The sequence below is a fragment of the Rissa tridactyla genome, chromosome 6 (genome assembly GCF_028500815.1).
Source record: "Rissa tridactyla isolate bRisTri1 chromosome 6, bRisTri1.patW.cur.20221130, whole genome shotgun sequence".
NCBI lineage: Eukaryota > Metazoa > Chordata > Aves > Charadriiformes > Laridae > Rissa > Rissa tridactyla.
Window position 1 is genome coordinate 9,327,818 of NC_071471.1, and position 19,803 is coordinate 9,347,620.

The window sequence follows — 19,803 nt, forward strand, 5'->3', positions numbered from 1 at the left end:
CGATCTAAATCTGCCCTCTTTCAGCTTGAGGCTATTAGCCCATGTCCCATCATACCACTCCCTGTTCCAGAGTCCCTCCCCATCTCTCCTGTAGCCCCTTTAGGGACTGGAAGGGGCTCCAAGGTCTCCCCAGAGCCTTCTCTTCTCCAGGCTGAACACCCCCAACTCTCTCAGCCTGTCCTCAGAGCAGAGGGGCTCCAGCCCTTTGGTCATCTTCGTAGCCCTTTGTGGAGGATGATGCTGTGTGGAGCACAGGTACCAATTTATAACACTTTGAATGTTGTGTTAACATAGCAAAAAAGTTTCAGTTAAGTCAGCATTAGAAACAGACAAACAGAATAACCCAGCTCTTTGATCCATTACTGTGTGTGACTTCTTTCTAGTAGACAACACGATGAAAGAGAAATTCTCACATCTAGCATCAAGAGCATGCATGTGATGGCTATTGAACAGATGGCACGCCAAGGTTCATGTCATACCTCAAGGAAGCTATAGTGTGTACCTATATTCTCAAGTGTTATTAAAAAAAAAGAAAACCAACAAAACCCCCACTGTTCAAAGTGCATCAAGAACAGTTGGGTTTTCATACCAGAGAAGACTCCAAGAGCAGTTCTGAAGCAGAGAAACAGCCCAGCCAGCACCAGACTCAAGTTCCACCCCCATCTGCTTCCTTTTAATAAACTTTTTTTGTGGTAAATGCATGTTTCCCTTCTGGAAACTGAGGCGCATATTTTTCCCTCATTGTGTTGCTATTGGTGTCTCATATGGGAATGTTTCAAAGCAGCCCAAAATAAATAATGCACAAGTCCTTTTGTGGTGTAGAGTAAGCCAAACAATAACCATAAATAATAAATAACTTTATTAAAGAATTACAGTTTGAGATGCTTCTACATAGAACAATTTCTTTTGCCTTACATTTTAGAGCGTTGTTTTGCATAACAGAATAATCTGTAATGAATATTAGCCTCTTTACACTACATATATACTTGACTTGTTTTATTGATTATGTATACGTATGATGATTTTTAATCTTAGTAAAGCAGCGTCTCCCAAATCAAAGGTTTCTTTTGAAATTGCCAAATGAAAAAAAACTTTTCTGCTGTTTATTACAGGGAAGTTTTAGTGACGTACCTGGAAAATGCCTCCATGCCCTTACATTCTCAGTGACATTTATTGCAAAATCCATGTTGGCTTCAGTGTATGGAAGATCAGGCCCTAGAGTTGTACTCTTACTTTTTAAGGAGTAAAAGCATCCTTTAGATTCAGGGTTCTGGCAAGCCGGACTGTGATCTCCCCCTGTTTCAGCCTGTCCTTCTGTCACAGGTTGCCGCCCCCTTAGCACCCCCTTACCTCGACTGCCCGTAGGATGGTTCAATTGTATAAACTTACTGCCACTAGTATTTGCTCCAACGGGAAGAGACCATTGCATTAAACAAGCAAATAAACAACTGTCTTTCCCTTGTCAGAGTTTAACAAAAGTACTTTTTATTCTTTTTGCACATTAATAAACACAGAATTAAATAATCTGGGGAACCTGCAGAAAGACAGGATTTAAAGGCCACCTCCTTTTTGGACAAACAAGTATTAATCTTGACTTACTAAACATTTTCTTTTATAATATAAATAGTGCCTTTTTAAAGGCTATTTTAGAATGTTTTAGCCTTGAAATATGCTACAAGGCTAATGCTATTATGGTATAGCCTACAGAAGTTATTTACGCTACAACACGGGGATCAATTCTGCATTAAAAAACAGCACACAAACTTAACGCTTGCAATACAAAGACATTTTGTGTTCTCAGTCACACAGTTGGCTTTCCTCTAGAACAGCAGGCTCTTTAACCAAACAATAACAAGGTCAAGGGAGATCAAGCGTTAGATTTACAAACACATCTCATCTCAGCTGTGGGGGGAAATGGTTTCCTGCATGCAGGGCTCTTTTAGCTTTTTAAAGCAGAAGAAATGGTGTAATCATTCCTTATCCAGTTAAACTACTGCCCACTCAACCAATTTCTCCCACATATTTTTCTGATTAATAACTAATAGTTAAGCTGGGATTGAGACACAGTGGCATTATTACAGAATAATTGAAAGCTACTACAGAGAATCTTCAAGAATGAAAAATAGTGGGCCACCTCCAGAGGAAACACGCCAGGAATCAGAAGTACAAAACTGACAGTCTAGGCACAGAAAAGAAGAGGTGCAAGCTGAGCTTATGAACATAAGAATGCTGATAAACGAAAACTTACTTGAAGTATTTGTCATTCTAGTATTCCTCTCACTTTTCTTCATATTAAAAATCAAGGTGAATCTGGGAATTCTATAACAATTTAAATATGATTTTAAAGATAGATATATATATAGGGACTACAGTGCTTTCAAATTGCTATTAATTGCTGTATAACCTAGAACATTAATAATTACTTCAGCCACACAAAAAGAGAGAATTTACTTTCTGTCCAAGTTACAGAGTGTGGGAAAAAAGTAGTTTCATTACCAGGCTTAATAAAAAGTCTAAGACTGGTGCAGTTCTAGTAGAAAAATCTTGCTAATCAAAGCTTTTTTTTTTTAAAAAAAAAACCCAACACAAACATCCCACCCCAGAATTAGTGATAATTCATTAAAGTGCTTTTAAGTGGAAGGTTGTCAGTTTTTTAATTTACTGGAACTAGATGGTTTAACCAAGGATCTGAAGTTTTCAAGAACAGTAAGTTGTCAAAAGATCGGAGTAGCAAGGCACACTAATACTTCCTAAAACAAAAAACAGAGATTGGTCATATATACGTGTATACTTATATGAACATAAGCAATGCAGCACCATTATCTCCTCTGAAGAAACTCCATTCAAATGGAGAATGGAAGCAATTTATTTTTTGCTGCTTTTGATGGGGACGTGTGTTCCTTTCACACTGAGATTCTCCAAAGAAGCTCTGGGCTCCCTGGAACCTGCAACTGCAAGTGGTTTCTCTCTGAAACAAACAACAACAAAAAATCACAACCACCAAATGATACTTGTACAACATTTGTGCATAACTGAGCTAAGAGCACCACCATATTTCTCCATAAAAAACATTCACCATTTTAGCTTATCAATTCATTAAGTAATTTTCAAAGTCAAAAATACTATATTTCTTCAAAATTTAGTTAACAAAATACTGCCTTATACTGTTTATTGTGGCATCATGAGAAAAGGAGCAATAAACCATGCCATTTCAGGAAGAAATTCTTGAGTGTGAGGGTGGTGAGCCCCTGTCCCAGGTTGCCCAGAGAAGCTGTGGCTGCCCCATCCCTGGAGGGGTTCAAGGCCAGGCTGGATGGGGCTTGGAGCAACGTGGGCTGGTGGAAGGTGTCCCTGCCCAGGGCAGGGGGGTGGAACTAGGTGGTCTTTAAGGTCCCTTCCAACCTAAACCACTCTATGATTCTATTTCTCCTCAGATTGCCAGTAAGCATTGTTTGTTCATAAACAGATTGCTTTCGAATTGGATTTTCATTCTGTTTCTAGCATTTCCTTAATTCTGGTAGGAAACTATTTTTACCTTCGTGATCCATCTTCCTTGGGTATGTGATGAATACTTCTGTACTTTGGAGCTTCTAAATTGCATCTAGTCCTAGATGGCTTGAACTTCATAATCTCTTTCTGCCACTCCTCATCAAAGGTCCGGGCCTCAGCTGAAAAACAGTTAGAGTTTGCTATTATTTTTAATAAATGCAAGCAAGATAGGAAAAAACATGAAATGGAAATCAGGTTTTTTGAACAGTGTTTTTTAAACTTGTGGTCTGTGACTTTCCACATGGCCCACAAACTATTTCTAGGGGATCTGTAAAAGACAACTAAAAGCTCACTGCAGTAAGATTACGTTCAGAAGATAAAAATAAAAAACCTGAAAGTCACCGTGTTGTAGAAGTATATTCACATTTTAACCACACATTTCTTAAATATGTATTTTATGTTAGCCACAAACACACAGCAAGTAGTAAAATTCTGTTAAAAGTTTGATTGAAACCATAAAACATTAAAAGTACTTCCAAATATGAGCAGCTACTGTACAAACAAACAGTACCTAAGGCATTGTAACACATGTTCAAGTCTAACTAGTTACTTTAACTTAGTTTGTCCAAATTTATATCAACTGTGGAAACTTGATTTGCAGACTTGCAGATTGTCTGAAAAACAGTCCCTTTTAAGATGTCTGAAGCTGGAACTTCAGAATTGGTACGTGAAACAACAGTGTAAAGCCCATTAGAGAACTGCATAAAAAGACATACTTTCATCCAGGTTGATGAATTCTTGATTCATTTCTTCATCACCAGTCTTGCTGTTCTTTGATTTTTTAATGACGTGAGCACGATCATGAATATGATGACCAATAGCCATTTTTTGTAGTCCACTTTCAGAATCCCTGAGTGCTTTTCTTGTCTCCTTAACCTGTACAAAAGAGGGAAGTGTCCTTTCAACCAAAACCAGAAGTTTTTTAAAAATTCCAGTTTTCTTCCCCAAAGTTTTTATATCTTTGTTTTGAAAAGGTTAGGTTTTACAGGCTTCTCCAATTGTCTCATCTACCGTGTTGGCTGAAAATACACCAATAAAGCACAGATCAAGTCTATTTTCTTTCTGCCAACACGCAGGAAGATTAAACAAGAAAACCTAAACTCCTTAAGTAACGTACAATACTGGATATTAATTGTTGGGAAAAATAAGCCTAGTCTAAATATACTACACACAGACAAGTCTTCTTGACATTCTCCTTGACAACAGAACGAATAACAGCCGATGCCAATATTCTCAGCATGAAGGGACAACTAATTACTAGGTTGTCATGTTGACTGGCTTGAAACCCAGGCAACCACTTATCACTGTGTTCATAGGTATTATTATTAGAACCTTTTTGATAACTGAGTGTCTGCTTGAGCTTGAACATAACCCACAGCCAATCATGCTCAACGGCCTTTACTGCTCACATATAGTCTTTCATGAACCTTGCTTCAGGGTTCAAATTCAAATTCAAATTTCTTAGCAGAATTAGACGCAACAGCTGCGAGGAAGTCAATGAAAGGGCATCTCCATCTGAAGCGTTACGTAAGCTTTTAAAAGTGCCCGAGTAAAGGGGATGATTTGAAGCCACATTTTGCATAAATAGACTGCCTCTTGCTCTCCTATATTTTAGACAGAATTTTAAATGTGCAAGAAGAGGATTAATTACAGCAAAGGGAAAGACACTGGAGACCACCTTGAAGAATCAGCTGTTCTGGCACTCAATTTTTCCAGTCTTTGATAGGCATACAATTTATTTAGACATATACTTAGAAGCATACAAATTACAAGGAACAAAATCGCACTTTAGCTTAAGAAGCCTTTAATATAGAGCGATATTTAAACAGACATATATTTTTCTAAATTATAAGAGTAACTGTCTCCAGTAAAAAGAACCTGCAGGAAACTGGTTTAGTATAAATGAGCTTCGATTCTAATAATTACATACCACCTTTTTGTTGCATCTCAGCACTACTTACACCTCCTGGAGCGGTGCGTGTCTGAGCCGAAGCCTGGAAAACTTTTGGTGGTTCATCACCTACTTTGGAGTATGTCATCACAGAGGAGGAGCTGAATGTGTGTGCATCTGGATGGATGGATAGGTCATCCTACAAGCAATGTAGGCTTCTTATTAATAAAAGTTAAAACTTGTGGATAATAGGTACTTCTTACATTCTGAGACTATCTTATAATGAAAAAGAATATCCCCCTGAAAAAATTAACCCTCAGTCCTGGCACTGCCAATATGGCCTGTTGGGAATAGACTTTGGCATTTGATATGCTCCCACTCTAGTCCAAGCTTTGTCTGGCCACAGGTCTCCCCATGCCAGGAAACATGACAACAGATAAAAAGCACGGGCAGCAATAAGCAACTGCTCAAACGTTTGCCCTGGCATAGTTTAGTAATGAATAAACTATAACATCGGTCTTGCCACATACAGCATATAACAAGGTGTGTAAAGAATTCTGGTGAAATAGGACTTGAGCAACAATGGTTACAAGCTGTTTTACGAGGCCAATAAAACACAGTAAATATACTCGGCAACACTTAATAGATACCAGCATTATCTTCAAAGACTATGAAGAAAGAAGCAGCACTGAAAACAAAATCAGAGGAAAGTCCATATGCAGGGTGGCATTTAGGAGTTTGTGGTTTTGTTGTTTTTAAGTGCACAGTAACACTTTAAACTGCTTCTTCACTTAAGGTGTCAGCTCTGGCAACAGCTAACCAGATAACTTACAGCAGTTCTAGGCCCTAGAGAATCAAGCAAACATTTAAAGTATTGTTAGGAAATAATCAGTGACAACATAGAGAATAACAACCACAATATAGTCTGGGGAAAAAAAAATAAAGTTTTACTATGTGCTTGAGACTAGTAACCTTTTTCTTGGTAAGACTGAGTAATATTTTAAATAACTATCATTCTCCAATACAATTAATTTTAGAACACATTTGAAAAAACTTACAAATTTTCTTTGCATTTCCAGCATACTGTTTCTCATATTTGACATCATCCTGTCCATTGCAAAAAAAGGTTCCCCAAAATCTGCATCCTGCTAAAAGCAAAGACATGAAAATTAAAACAAAGCCTTCTGGCTCTTCAAGTTCTGAGGCTGGTTTTTTTATGTGCGTTTTTAATGCAAATCAGACCATCAAAAATGGTTTTTACAGGCTGCAATTCACACACATAGACAAGCTAAAGTGCACCTTTTCAAATGAAAAATTGAAAGCTAGCATGGGGAGCTTGATTGGAGATATTAGAAAGACAGACATGGAAGATTTGACACTCAAATATTAAAAATAAGCTCATTTTGTGGCCAATTTACAAGAAGTATTTTCATATATCTTCTAACCTAAATAGCTTCTGCTGTAAAAAGTACTATATGACTCTCCATAGCTTATAACCTATCGAAGATCAAATTATCTCTATTATGCAAATCCCTTAATGCACATGGAATCGCATTGAAAACGCATCCCAGCGGACACAGCTGTTCTTTTGCAGGAGTAGTGTACATTACTCATAAAAGGGCACTGTGGAAAAATCAGAGAACCATAACTTGGTATTTTAATGGCAGCTTAATTACTTCATGCTATAGATGTATTCAACAAAACATTCATTCGTTATTTTTACATGAAAGCAGAAGATACAGTGTTGCATGAAGGATAGATACTAAGACAGGTTGACATGTACAGAATTTTTTTAATAGGATCTGTAGCTGATGGCATATACTGATGAAAGCTTCCTTTGCAAGAAAACAAAGCAAAATACAGAGACAGGGAGACAGTAAATAGGGAAAGGGTGAACTTTAAGTGACCATCTGGGAAGACAGCAATGTTGTCCCAAATGAGCTTCCTCCTCTGGGCTCCTCTCCAGTGCAGCAGGTGGTGAAGATAAAGATGACTTTCGCCATGCCTTTTGTCTCCTACTATGGACTTTTCCTCAGGACCCTTTCAAACTCCCTACCGGGCTCCTGGTTTCCGACATGAGCAGCTCTGGTTGGAGTGCACTAGTTAAGTGCAAACACCACACACTGATTGTTTGGCGAGCTTTAGACACACATACACGTTGCTGCTTCCCAGGAGAACCGCTGTGCCACCACCACGAGCTGGTCCATAGGTACGTATGAGGCCATGAGAAAAGCACGGAAAACAGCTCCCAAGGGCTCTGCAAAACCCAGCAGCTTTGGGAAAAGGCAGGCTGCTGGGCTGCACATAGCAGCCCTTTGCACTGCTAAGGCGCTACGAAATACCAGGATGCTAATTACAATAGCAAACACCCCACGTTCCTCCAACTACTGGAAATATATAGAATTAAATTTAAATAAATTCATGTAAATAGTTATGTATTTAAAAGTTTAAAAATAAAACCTGCAGTTTAAGCACAAAACTAAGTAAAATTCAGGTATAGAAAATCTTCAATTTGTTTCTTGAGTAGCAAGAAAACCGAGTCCTTAAGGGCTATAAAAACCTCTGGGCAATAACTGTAGACAATTTAGGGCATCAAATCATTGCAAGTGTCAGTAACTCCAGAGAACTGCCTTCTACAGTTAGAAGTCTGGACGCTGACCAGTGACATTACATAGTAATCAGCTGTAACTATGGAATTACGTGCCATAGATTGGGGCAAGGGGAGTAAAACCATAGCCTGTGCAGTTAATAGCAGAAGAACTTTGAGTAGCTAATACACTTTTTGCATACAGCAAGTTGCCAGTTTGTGCCTCAAATATATAACTGAACAAGTAATGCTTTTACATCTGAAAATTCAAAGACCCATGCTTATTTTTACCTGCTCTGCAAGCGAGAGCCACACTCTAAGCTACTGGTTTTCAATCTGAGGATTCTTTAAAGACTTCCAAAGGAAGCAAAAACCTCCATAAGGGTCATAACAATAAACTTGGTTTTCCCCAGGTACTTTTTACAGATCTTTTACAAGGTATTCCAGAGACCCCAAGAAACCACAGCTGAAAACCATTCCAAGCCCAGTTCCACAGGAAATTCTGTCTCCAGAAGCTGGCCTGTCTTAGCTGTGACCAGTGCTACAGGTCTTATCGTTATCACAGACGCAAACACACTCCAAGCCACTAGCATCTATCTACAGGCAACACTCAGAAGTTTGGAGTCTGTCTCCAGGGATTATTTCATGCATATCCATCAAACACCAATGGACACATGCCAAGTAGAAAAGCCAGCTGCTAAGTATTAACTTTTCCAGTCTTGATATGAGCATATTTAGTCTACCCCAGCATTTTCATTTAATAACAAAAAAAATAATTTTAAAAAAAAGAAATCTTTCTTGAATTATATTGTTCCATGTATCTAAACACCACCAAGAGCAGTTCACAAGCACACTGAGACTAGCCTTTGCCCATGCTTTAGTTATGCAGACAGTATACACATGCTAGGAAGAGCTACAAGAGTTATTGCTCCTGGGATACTAACCACTCTACCAAAGCCTGCAAAGGGCATGAGGGAGTAGCTTGTTGCCTGGAAGAAAAAGGACCAGCATCTTTTAGTTATTACACTTGTTACCAAACACAGCAAAAGTAATTTTCATATACAGTACACTTTCATAGTGCACTTTCATATACAGCAGGTGATTAAACATTTCCGATCAAATAAAAACAGTCACTGAAGTGGACCTTGGTAATTTACAATGTGCTACAACAATATAATATGAAGTAGTCTCTGGATATATGGAAGTAATATGTTTATACTAATGATATTGGAAACTGATAGCTGTCACCACACTTAATAAGTCATACCCATATGTATGTACTAAAAGTACTTAAAGCTAGAAGTTGAGAAACATTTGTATACCATAGCAACCTCTGTATTAAAATTATTTAAATCGTGGCACAGTGCTTCAGACATCACCCACTTTTCTGAAAACACTTCATTCTACTTATGCAACAGAGCCCCATCAATGAAAGTTGATTAAAATCAACAAATCAATAGTTCCTTTAATGTAAATTTATGTAATTAAATTTCAGAAGGCTGGCATACAATTTTAGAGCTTAAAAAAATTAAGTGATGCAGCTGACCTGTTTGCAAGCACTCTTTAGGTATTACTAGAGATTAATGTAAATATAAAAAGATATTTCTGTAAAATATCCATACATCCCTTGTGATAAACAAAAGGAAGTCTAGCTTGTCATCAGTTTCAAAGGTCATTGCAAAGAAGTTCTAGGTAAATCTATAATCATATACAGAACCACATGGAGACAAATACCCCGTGAGCAAATTATATTCTTCTGCAGTTGTATAAATAGCTGTAACTATAAACACCAGCAAATACAGTTTCTGTCTGACCAACTGATATTGAATATCCCTATATGAGATGCTGGAAAACACACTGATGTTTCCAGGAAACAAAGATGGGAGAGATATATAAAAGCCTACCTAAAGAAAGACTGGTTAGACAGAACTACCAAACACTTTACAATAACTAAGTACAAAAGAAAGGAATTAACAGATTCTTGAATACCTTTATGAACTCTGATTGCAGTTCTGTTTAATATGTAGTGGCAGGAAAGAATATACCAAGTGCAAAAGGATATCCTCAGAAAGAATAAAGTTGTTAGTCATAAAAAGTTTATAAACTCTATTTTAGAATACATCCTAAAAGCTGTTAAGTAGTTGCCCAAGATACATTACGATGAGATATCCAAACAAAACCGAATGATGGTATCTCGTAAGTTGTTTTACCCCAATCCTCCTCCTCCTCCTTGTATCCTTTCCTCCTCCTTCCCTCCCTCCAAAAGGCTAAAAGTTGACACTGCAAACCTCTTTGAGAAAGGAAAAGCATTTTCAAATTTGAATGCTATATTGATGCATATTGAGGTGTTGCAAGAAATTCTGTTCCTTGTAAAGTAGTTTTAGGCAGGCTATAGTTTACTAAACATTGAATTACAACACCAGTAATCAGTATGAGTAATTTTAACAAAGTATATCTTACATGGTAGTAAAGATATCCATCTTTTCTTACATAAAAATCTAATTATTTTAAGTGTTTGAATAATCTCTTGAGGGAAGCCAGTAAAAGCATTTTGAGACTACAACAAGGCTCAAATAATCAGTGTTGAGTCTTCCGTGACATCTGACAACTCTTAGGTGAAACATGAGGAAGATTAAAAGATACTGGAAAGATTTTAGCAGGTGTGGAATTCTTTTGTGCTTATCAAAATAACACAGCACTCTTGCACCTTTAACTCCCCTCTGTAACCACAGATAAAGGTTTTCTATGCCTCACATTTTTCCCCACTGCCAAAACCAAGGGATACAAACCCCTCAAGATAATAGAGTAAGGTTTAACATTTTCTAAAGGATAAGAAGTCTGATCTGGTTTTATGCATCTATTGAACCAAGGCCTAAGAATCTGCTTCAGTAAAGGAAAGATCGTACCCTAATTAGATACAGCAACATCTATATTTGAAACTAACTGGCAATGTATGAGCACAGAGGAAAGAATCTGACAGTTACCCTTTTGACTTGTAGGTGACAGTCCGTGTTTCAGCTATGCTTATTAAGCTCTAACTATCTAGGCTTGAACAACCACCACCAAAGCTGGCTGAGTTCCACAAGCCCTTGTAATCTGTTTTGTCTTCCAACTGTTTTTTAAAATCAAGTGTGATTCATTATAGTAAGAGATCATTCAGCTGCAAAATGTTTAGCCTGGTGGAGGGAAAGGAACCAACTTCAAACATATATCCTCTCTAAACACAGCAATTAGATAAGGAAGCCTAAGATATAGTTGTCCTGCATGCCCAGAGAGTTGAAAAGATACTTTATGTAAAACACAGGTCATTGCCAGCTTCTCAGTTTCAGTGGTAGTTTACAGAAATACTAGGTTTTGTATCATTTTCCCTGACCTTTAATTCTTACAGTCTTATATCTAGAGAAAACATTAAGAATCAGACCAAATACAGAATGCAAAGCCTTTATTCACAGTTGCGAAATTGAAACAGGTTTAATATATCTGTGTAGATACTATTTAAGTGTTTGAAACCCAGGTTTGTGTTAAATCAAACTAACATAAATACCTAGACAAAAGATACTAAAGTGCAAAATGAAGGCATAAACATATCAAGGTATTTTTTTCAGTAAAGTTAGCATGAAAAGGAAGTAAGTGTTCAGAGAAGGCTCTGTCATTGGACAGTTTTAATGCCTTTCTGTAATAGAAACATTTATTACATAGTATTTATTAAACCAAACATTTGACAAATATGTTTAGTTTGTTTCATAGAATATTGTATATTCAACGTTCAATAACATACAGACTTGTTGTTAGTGCTAACAGAAGTTTGTTAGTGTCAAGTAACAGGCCATTAAGGAACCAAAAGAGAGAGATTATTCACATTTTACTCCGTGCTGAAACACTCTGACCAAGGTTGCAATAACTGAGCCAGGTCTCTGTTTCCACTGGACCAAGTTTAACAGACATGGAAATGTGAAGCCAACTAAATTACCAGTAAATGCAAATTCCATGTAGCAATCCTCAGAGATTAAGAAACTACTTACTCTGCGATTTCCTCTTACAGCAACCTGAGAGTCCTGGCGTGCTCTTCGATCTACTGTTCTCTCCCCACCATCTGTTATACTGAGAAATGGATCTCGTCCAAAAGGATCAGAAAAGCTTCTCATCATCTGCCGCATATATTCATGGTGCGCAGCAAAAGGATCACTGAAAATGAGATATTTCACATAGAAAGTCATTGGAGTTTATTCCGAGCTACGTACAATGACTCTGAAATTTTTAAAACTCAATTTTTAAAATTATTCCATATGGTTCTTTATTCAAATTCTTTTTTTTTTTCTTAATAGGACCCAACTGGGTAATCTCCTGTTCCTCACAGTCTCTCACTTCTTTCACTCTTCTTCCCATCTTGCAGGTTAGTTGGGTGTTTTAGTTCTTCTGTCTTCATTGCTCTCCCATGCTCTTGGGTGTCCATATTGCTTTTTGTCTTTCCTCATCTTTTCCAAAAATATTCCATCCTTTGCAGCCACCTTTCACTCCAGACTATGTTTACTGTCTGCCAGGAACTATAAAACTGACCTATATTATCACTTCTTCTACCTCCAACCCCTGATATTTAAAGAATTCTCCCCCCGCCCTTTCCTTTACTTTCATCTTCCAAAGCTTAGCACAGTACTACTCACCGAACCCATTGTGTCCCGCTAGATTCCTCCCCTCGGCCCCCAAATTTATTTTCTGGTCACTCCCATTCTACTTCTCATCCTCCTTGACCCACATGCTCAAAAACGTATACCATCATCTAAACTCAAGCCAGCTCCATCTCCTTTAATTTAGTCACCCACTATTGCATCTTTGCCTTCCCTTTCCCACGAATCATGTTCTTGCATCCCTTTTGCTTGCTTAGGAAAAAGGATTCTTACTGGCTTTTTGCTTTCCTGTTAGTTCTCACCCCGCCTTTTTTCTCCTCTTTCTAAACGCTCAACCTGTTTCCAGAATCCTGCAGAACCCCATCAGTAATCCTAAAGCTTGGCTTGCAGGTAAAACATTGCTGAAGTTGCTCTCCATTATTACTTAATTAATTCTTTGCATTCTCTAATTTGGACAAGAACAAAATATTTCTAACTGAGGCCAAAAGAGGAGCAAAATATTATTTTGTCAGAAGCACAATATATGATCAGTACTGTTGCCTGTGGTCCAAGGCTACAAATTACTACTTCATACAAAAAACATGCTTCATTTCCTTCCTTCATCTCCAGTCTAATTTTCCCCTTTGCTATTCCGCTGAAAGGCGCTTTATTAACAGTCATTTCCCAGGTATGTTTACTTAGACTTAATAGCACCTCATCTTCCTTCCTATCAGTTTCCTGGCACTCCCCAGACACCTCATACCCTCATTCTGTCCAGGACACCGCAACCTTTCCCATGACATCTCATCTTCCACGAAGAAAAGCTTCAGGTTGTTCCTCTGACTTCTTCAAGACCCAATTGTCTCTTGAAAGCCTCCTGAACAGCTTTTCTGTTCTCCCCACCCCTTAACTCCAGTCCCATAAAAACTAGTTTCCACACCACATGGCCACTTTGATCTCTGTGCTTTGCACTTTCTCTTCTTGTGCTAAAGTTGCTTTTTCCCCCCCCCCTTTTTAAGTGAAAAAGAAATAAGGTTATGAACATAATGCTGGATTAATTTTCAAACACGATTTTTTAATCCAACAATATCTCTTTAAGCTTTGCAACATACTTAACTCACTCCAATGCAGACAGACCTTTAGAAGTAGTTCTACCGTTGTCATTAAGCAGACCCTAATCTACCCCACTCACATGACTACTAGCTTTAACTTCGGTCCTAATGTGATAAGCAGCTTGCACACAGCAAGTGTCCCCTCACTTTTCACAGGATGAAGAACAGATGGAAAAAGTCTCTACACAAGCCAAAATGAGGGAGGCACACAAGCACTACCACAGTATGTGCAGTCTTCCATCAAATCTGTTTTGACACCACAAACTTCAGATAGGTTTGGTTATCAAAACACAAATAAATATGAATGGTATTCCACCAGTAACTTATGCATAACAAAATTTCTTCCCAGTCCCTTCCAGTTCGAAAGCAGTAGGACACTCATAAAATAAGCTATCTACAGCACCTCATATGCAAAACAAGATTCCATAGATGTAATATAGATAATAAAAACTGGTTGAATTTAGTGTAACATGCTGTAATATATGTCGCCTGACATAAAATAATGCTTCATACCTTCCAAAATTGTCCTTTTTGCCTTATTTCAATTTCTTTGGCAGCTTCTCTTGGCCTTTCACCCTCCACTACATCTATTTCATGTACTCATACCTGCATCTTAAACAGTGGAGTTCTGTTGTTGTTGCTGCTTTTTTTTTTTAAAAAAAAAAAAAAGAAAAGGTCTGTGAAACAATTTTTAAGTACAGCTTCTTACTATCAGAGATAGGGGAAGTAAGATATATTCCCTAGGAACATTTTAGGGAGCCATTCATAAAAGAAAAAAATCTAGTGTTGTCAAGCCTCGAAAGAAATACTACTATTTCGGTAGGGCAAAACCAACGGAAAGTCAACAGAGAATCTATCTGGAAGACAAGGTTTCCAAGGAATTAAGATCTACCACGTTGATGGCTCTGATGACTAAAATTCAAACTATAACTACAAAAGTACAAAAGCAGTACGTCACCCTTACAGAAAAAATATATATATAAAAAACAAGTCAAAGTCTCCCCAGTAGAGGATGCAAGATCTTAAATTCTTTGTTCAAATCACAGATTTTATAGGATGGCAACAGGTGGAATGCATCCTACTTCAATTACTATTGATCACATCTCACTTAAAATCTGACCTTTTTTAGAGGGGGGGTTGGGGAGGGAAGATACTTTTGATGAGACAGACATATTTCTGCACACTTTGCACTATTATATCATAAAAGTGATGGGGAAGAAGAGAGGGGGTTCTATAAGGGTTTTGCACATGGAATTTGTGCCTTTCACGTGTTAGGCACTGTAAGTTATTTTCAAAATTATGTCCTGAATGGAGACAAACGATTTATACATTTGTTGTTCCATTATTCTGCAGTAACAAAATTTTATCTAATAAGTAGTTGATCTGACCTTCACCTGACATTCAGGTGTTTGCAGGGATCAATAAAGGGAACAAAAATGTTCAGCCTCTCAGATCATTACAGTCTCAAACAAGTATGTCTACTCTACAGAGAAAGAGATTTAAAAGGCTGATGCTGCTAACACAGATGCAAGTGAGGATTTCCACTAAGATACACCTCACTTGGTAAGTTCTTGTATGGTTCAGGCTTAAGGCTCTATGTTCCAGCTGAAACCTTTCACAGTGTTACAGTAAAAACACAACATTATTCCTTACTTGAGTGTATGTTTCTGGTCAGTTGACAATCAGTGTCCTAGAACAATAAATTCAGTTAACTATTTTTGAAAACTGTACTTGCTATTATATATATATATAATTTTTTTTTTCCTTAGGAAGTTGTGTAAGCCTGAAATTGCAGAAACACACTGGATATAACACCTGGAACAATAAAACAAGAGCTGAGCGTTGGTAAATTAAAAACAGATGCCAACTGCACTTGGCAGAGAAGATGCAACTTCTGCACCTGTCCAGGCTATTTGGGATGAAACTCTGCTGGGCCTGGGCAGCCCTTGGCCAGCACTTCCCCAGGGCAGCTGCTCACAGAGACATTTCTTTTAACCCAGGCACTATTTCCAGTTCAGCAGTCAAAACCTCTCCTTCTGAGGCAACAGAAGCTTAGTATTACACTATTTTGGAAGCTAATCTTATCTGAAGTAATAAGCTGATTTCCTTAACTATATGCAAAACAGACTTACAAGGACAGTGCCAAGGAAATGAATCTCAGTATCAGTCTCCCTCATCTCTCTCACACACACTCCCTTCCTCTTATCTTCTGTAATCTTCCCTCCCCCCCCCCAATTTAAACTGCATCTGCAGCTACAATAAAAATGAATAAATAAGAGGAGAGCAACTGATATTTTAAAAGCACGCTACAAATTACTACAAACAAGAATTTCCATTTTTATTTTCATTTCATGCAGAGGATTTGCATAGTGCACTTTCTGCATAGTGTATCCTGCACACAACAGGTGAATTGTTATAATAGCATGCATATTCCTAGAAACCAAGTGTACTAATCCACCTTGCACAGCTTTAGAAACTGTCCCACCGCTAGTAATGTGCTTTTGCAGCGAAGCAGTAGATTCTCCTTTAAGAGGTACAAATGCAGCCTCAGCTAGAATATCCTGTAACTAAGAGATACAGTCAACAAACCCACATCACAAGGCCTGATGCGATACCCCTCCTTGTCCGCCCACCAGCATTACTCCTTATCTTTGCTTGTAATTAAGCTCCACGTAGTTTTTCTAAAGACGTGGTACTTACTAAAATCGTTCAGACTCCTCTGAGTTCTCTGATCCCAGTCTTACCCGCTACAGATTACAGCTTCTGACAAAAAGACACAAAGTGGGGCCAGACTAGATACTTCAGCAGTTTTGGCTATCTCAGCACTCTATGGGAGCATTTACACAACGCTACTTAGATTTATGTTCCAGTGGCAAAAGAAGATTCCCAGCAGGAATAAACTGATTTCAGGGTTGAAAACATAGATGTGCTTTACCCCCAGCACAACCACTGTGCCCGCGGTATAGAAATTAAAAAAAAAACAAAACAAAAACATCTGCTGAGCCAAAGCATCGACATCCGTTCAGGAAATCGGTACAAGGAGAGAGTTTGCCTTTACTGATGTCACACACACACTTACAAAGTTTTAACACAAGAACACCCGGTGTGGTCTTTAGCGTGTGCATTGACAACAGGAGCTCACAGACAGCCTACAGTAAAAAAAATAAATAAATCCAGAAAGGCTAGAATCCAGCACCTGCCCACTTTTTAAGTAACTGAAGAGAAAACCAAAACTCAAAAAACAAAACTCAAGAAACTCAAAGCAACGGAGGTGAAGATTTCTTCTCAGTAGATGTCACTAAGAAATTAAGTTTTTTGCTGCACTATGAGACAGTAAATATTACAAGCATTACTGAAGAGGGGAGTAAGAGACAAGACCCTGATGTTTAAAATCACTGGCAAGAATTTAACCCCTACAAAGCTTTAAAGGGCACTCCGCACCTTCGCTCGCTTGGGGTAACCAGAGAAGCACGGCCGTGACCCACACCGGCGGTTTAACCCCGCACGGGGCGACAAGACCCTCGAATCGCTCCCTCAGGCGGCGGCCTCCCGGCCGCCCCTTCAGACCCCGGCCGCCCCCTCAGACCCCCGCGGCGCTGGGGCTCGGGGCCCGCCGCCCGCCAGCCCGACCCGTCTCCCCAGGCGGCGGGAAGCCCCTGGCCGGCCCCCTCACCGGAAGAAGGGATCCTCCTCGAAGCAGCGCCCCAAGCCCCCGAACATGGCTGCGACTCGGACGGTGCGAGCGGTGTGAGCGCCGCCGGCCCCGCCAGCGCCTCGCGGCGGCACCCGCTGCCCCACGTGACGCCCGCGAGCCCCGCCCACTGGCCGCCGCGGCGGTGACGAAGCGAGCGGGGCGGGGCTCGGCGGGGGTAGCCGTTGCCGTGGCAACCGGCGCCGCCGCGGCCCCGCTCCAGAAGGTTCGGCCCAGAGCCCGCTGTGGGTCCCGGCGGGGAGAGGGGGCAGCCGTACGCGTGGAGCACCACCCTGCTCCTCGGGCTGCCGCTCCCCAAGCCCCGGCGAGGCGGCGGGGCCCGGCCCGGCCCGGCGTGGCTTGTGGGGGTGCAGGCCCCGGCGGGGAGCAGGCCCGGCCTCCACCCCAGCTCCTGTCAGGCATTTGCGGGTGGCCGCTGCCCCCGCTGCCGCGTCCTTATCAGTCTTAAAAAGAATTACTATATTTTTTCCGGTAGGTGGCAGTAAAATAAAAGCGACCGTGTTCTGCTGCCTCCCCTTTCCCAGCGGCTGGAAACCAGGCGTTTGCCTGAGCGGGAGCCTTTGGAGGAGCAGCCGCACCTCAGTGGGAAGCATCAACGGCCTACGCGAAAAGCAGCCATAAGTAGCAGTTCCAGGAAAAATATAGCAGCGAGGGAAAACTGAGGCCGGGATGGAGGAAGGCTATGTGACCGCAGTCGCTGCTCTGGCTGCGGGTGGCTGTCGCAGCCGTGTGTGGCTCGGGATTACCTTTCACTCCGCACCAGCTAAGCACTCACAAGGCATATCCGATTTCTGAGGCTTTACGGTAGTTACCTTCTGGCCAGCAGCTCATTCTGTGTTGCTTAACTGTACCGGCTTTGGGGGTGATACTGGTTAGGATTACTGGTTAAACAGAAAGGGAAAAAAGAGGTCTTTGTCGTGTTGGCGGGAAGAAACAGCCCCGCGGGCGGCTGTAAAGGAGGAAGCCCTCAGTAAACCCTGTCGCTGGGCATGGTCGTCAAAGGAAGGTTTCAGTAAAAGAATGGAGCAAATACATGGGGAGGTTTCCTGGAGTGGTTATGAACATGTAGGAGTGCGTATAAGAACCGTGGTTAAATATAAACTTAGGGCTGAAGGAGGGCAGTTTAAAAGAACCAGAGGTTTAGGAATGTCACCTTCATTCTTCTTAAAATGGGAGAATTGTGGAGAAAAGTTTATGTGTTTGGAAAAATTCTCCTGATCTAGATGGCAAAGTTTCTCAGAGCTGTGAGCCTGGGGGTTGTTTCCTTTCTTGCATCTCCTGCTGAGGAGCAGGTGAAGGCTCTTTCCTCCTCACATCTCTTTCAATATCCCAAGTTTTAGGGGAAAGATAGAAAATGTGCCCTGGATAACCAGGTGGGATTAGAGAGCATCGGAGTATTTATGTGGCAGTCATGAAAGTAGATCCTTCGTTCCACCAAGATCCATCATGCTGCAGAAGCAGCTCTGCTGGTATTTGGCCCAAAGTGGGAAACCGACATAAAAGATGAATGAACTGAGCCTGCAATATTTTTGAAAAATATCTGTAATCGGGTGAGCATTGATTTTGCTGTCTACTGATGTAGACTTCTCTTTAGATCCGAGCAAGTGGTGATATTGCAGCCTTAAGATGCACTCCGAGTTTGAGCAGTTGTTACAGTGAAAACGTTTATACTGACTGACTGGTGGGCAGGGAAGCCTGCCAGAAAAAGGGTTACCCATTGATTATCCAGGTGAAGTCTGTGAACTGTTTGTACATTTCTGATGAAAGATTAGCAAATAAAACAAACCAGGCGGTAGTCATGGAAGTGAACTCTGCTGCTTTGGGGCTTTTCATAACAAAATCTTGTGCCAGTTACGATGTTATCAAAGAACTTTTTTATTGCTCAGAGACAGAATTCAAGCTTTGTTTCAAACCCCCCACAAAAATATTACAAACAATCTAGTAATATCACCTGCACTGTAGTTAGTCTTTCAATCCACAGATTTTAAAGCGCTTTAGAACTCCTCTGAAGCTAGAGTGTATTCATAGTAGAAATGCAATAAGCAGTAGCTTTACCATAGAGATTAGGTCATATACAGTGCTTATTTATTAACTGCTTGTCATTATATTTTGATTAATAGATAGATGCCCTGGATCAATTTGGTTTTGCTATTATAGCAGTTCATTAATATCTATGACGTGGTATGCTAGAATGTTCACTTACTACCTGCTGCAAACCAGCAAGGTGAATTTTCTGTAACATAGTTAGCACCTCAAATACAAAATCCTTCAAATTCTTATTCTCCTGGAGCTTTATCTTCTCAGAATGTTTGCTTTGGTTTGGTTAAATTGTTTACCGTTTTCTACCA

General features: G+C 40.0%; 1 protein-coding gene across 6 annotated transcripts; it reads right to left on the bottom strand.

Annotated features, from left to right (window-relative positions):
* Nucleotides 1–842: 842 nt before the first annotated feature.
* MLF1 (myeloid leukemia factor 1) lies at nucleotides 843–17,569 on the bottom strand. Of its 6 annotated transcripts, none has more exons than XM_054205893.1 (8): nucleotides 17,417–17,569; nucleotides 12,050–12,212; nucleotides 8,972–9,016; nucleotides 6,499–6,585; nucleotides 5,511–5,639; nucleotides 4,266–4,425; nucleotides 3,536–3,668; nucleotides 843–2,968 (listed from the first exon to the last, which is right to left on the bottom strand). In XM_054205893.1, the coding sequence occupies exons 1-8, from the start codon at nucleotides 17,461–17,463 to the stop codon at nucleotides 2,866–2,868; spliced, it is 867 nt and encodes a 288-aa protein (XP_054061868.1). In that variant the 5' UTR covers nucleotides 17,464–17,569; the 3' UTR covers nucleotides 843–2,865. The 6 variants fall into 6 exon arrangements, with proteins under 6 accessions (XP_054061868.1, XP_054061867.1, XP_054061870.1 ...); XM_054205892.1 differs by having other exon boundaries at nucleotides 6,499–6,588; XM_054205895.1 differs by lacking the exon at nucleotides 8,972–9,016.
* Between the last annotated feature and the right edge of the window lie 2,234 nt (nucleotides 17,570–19,803).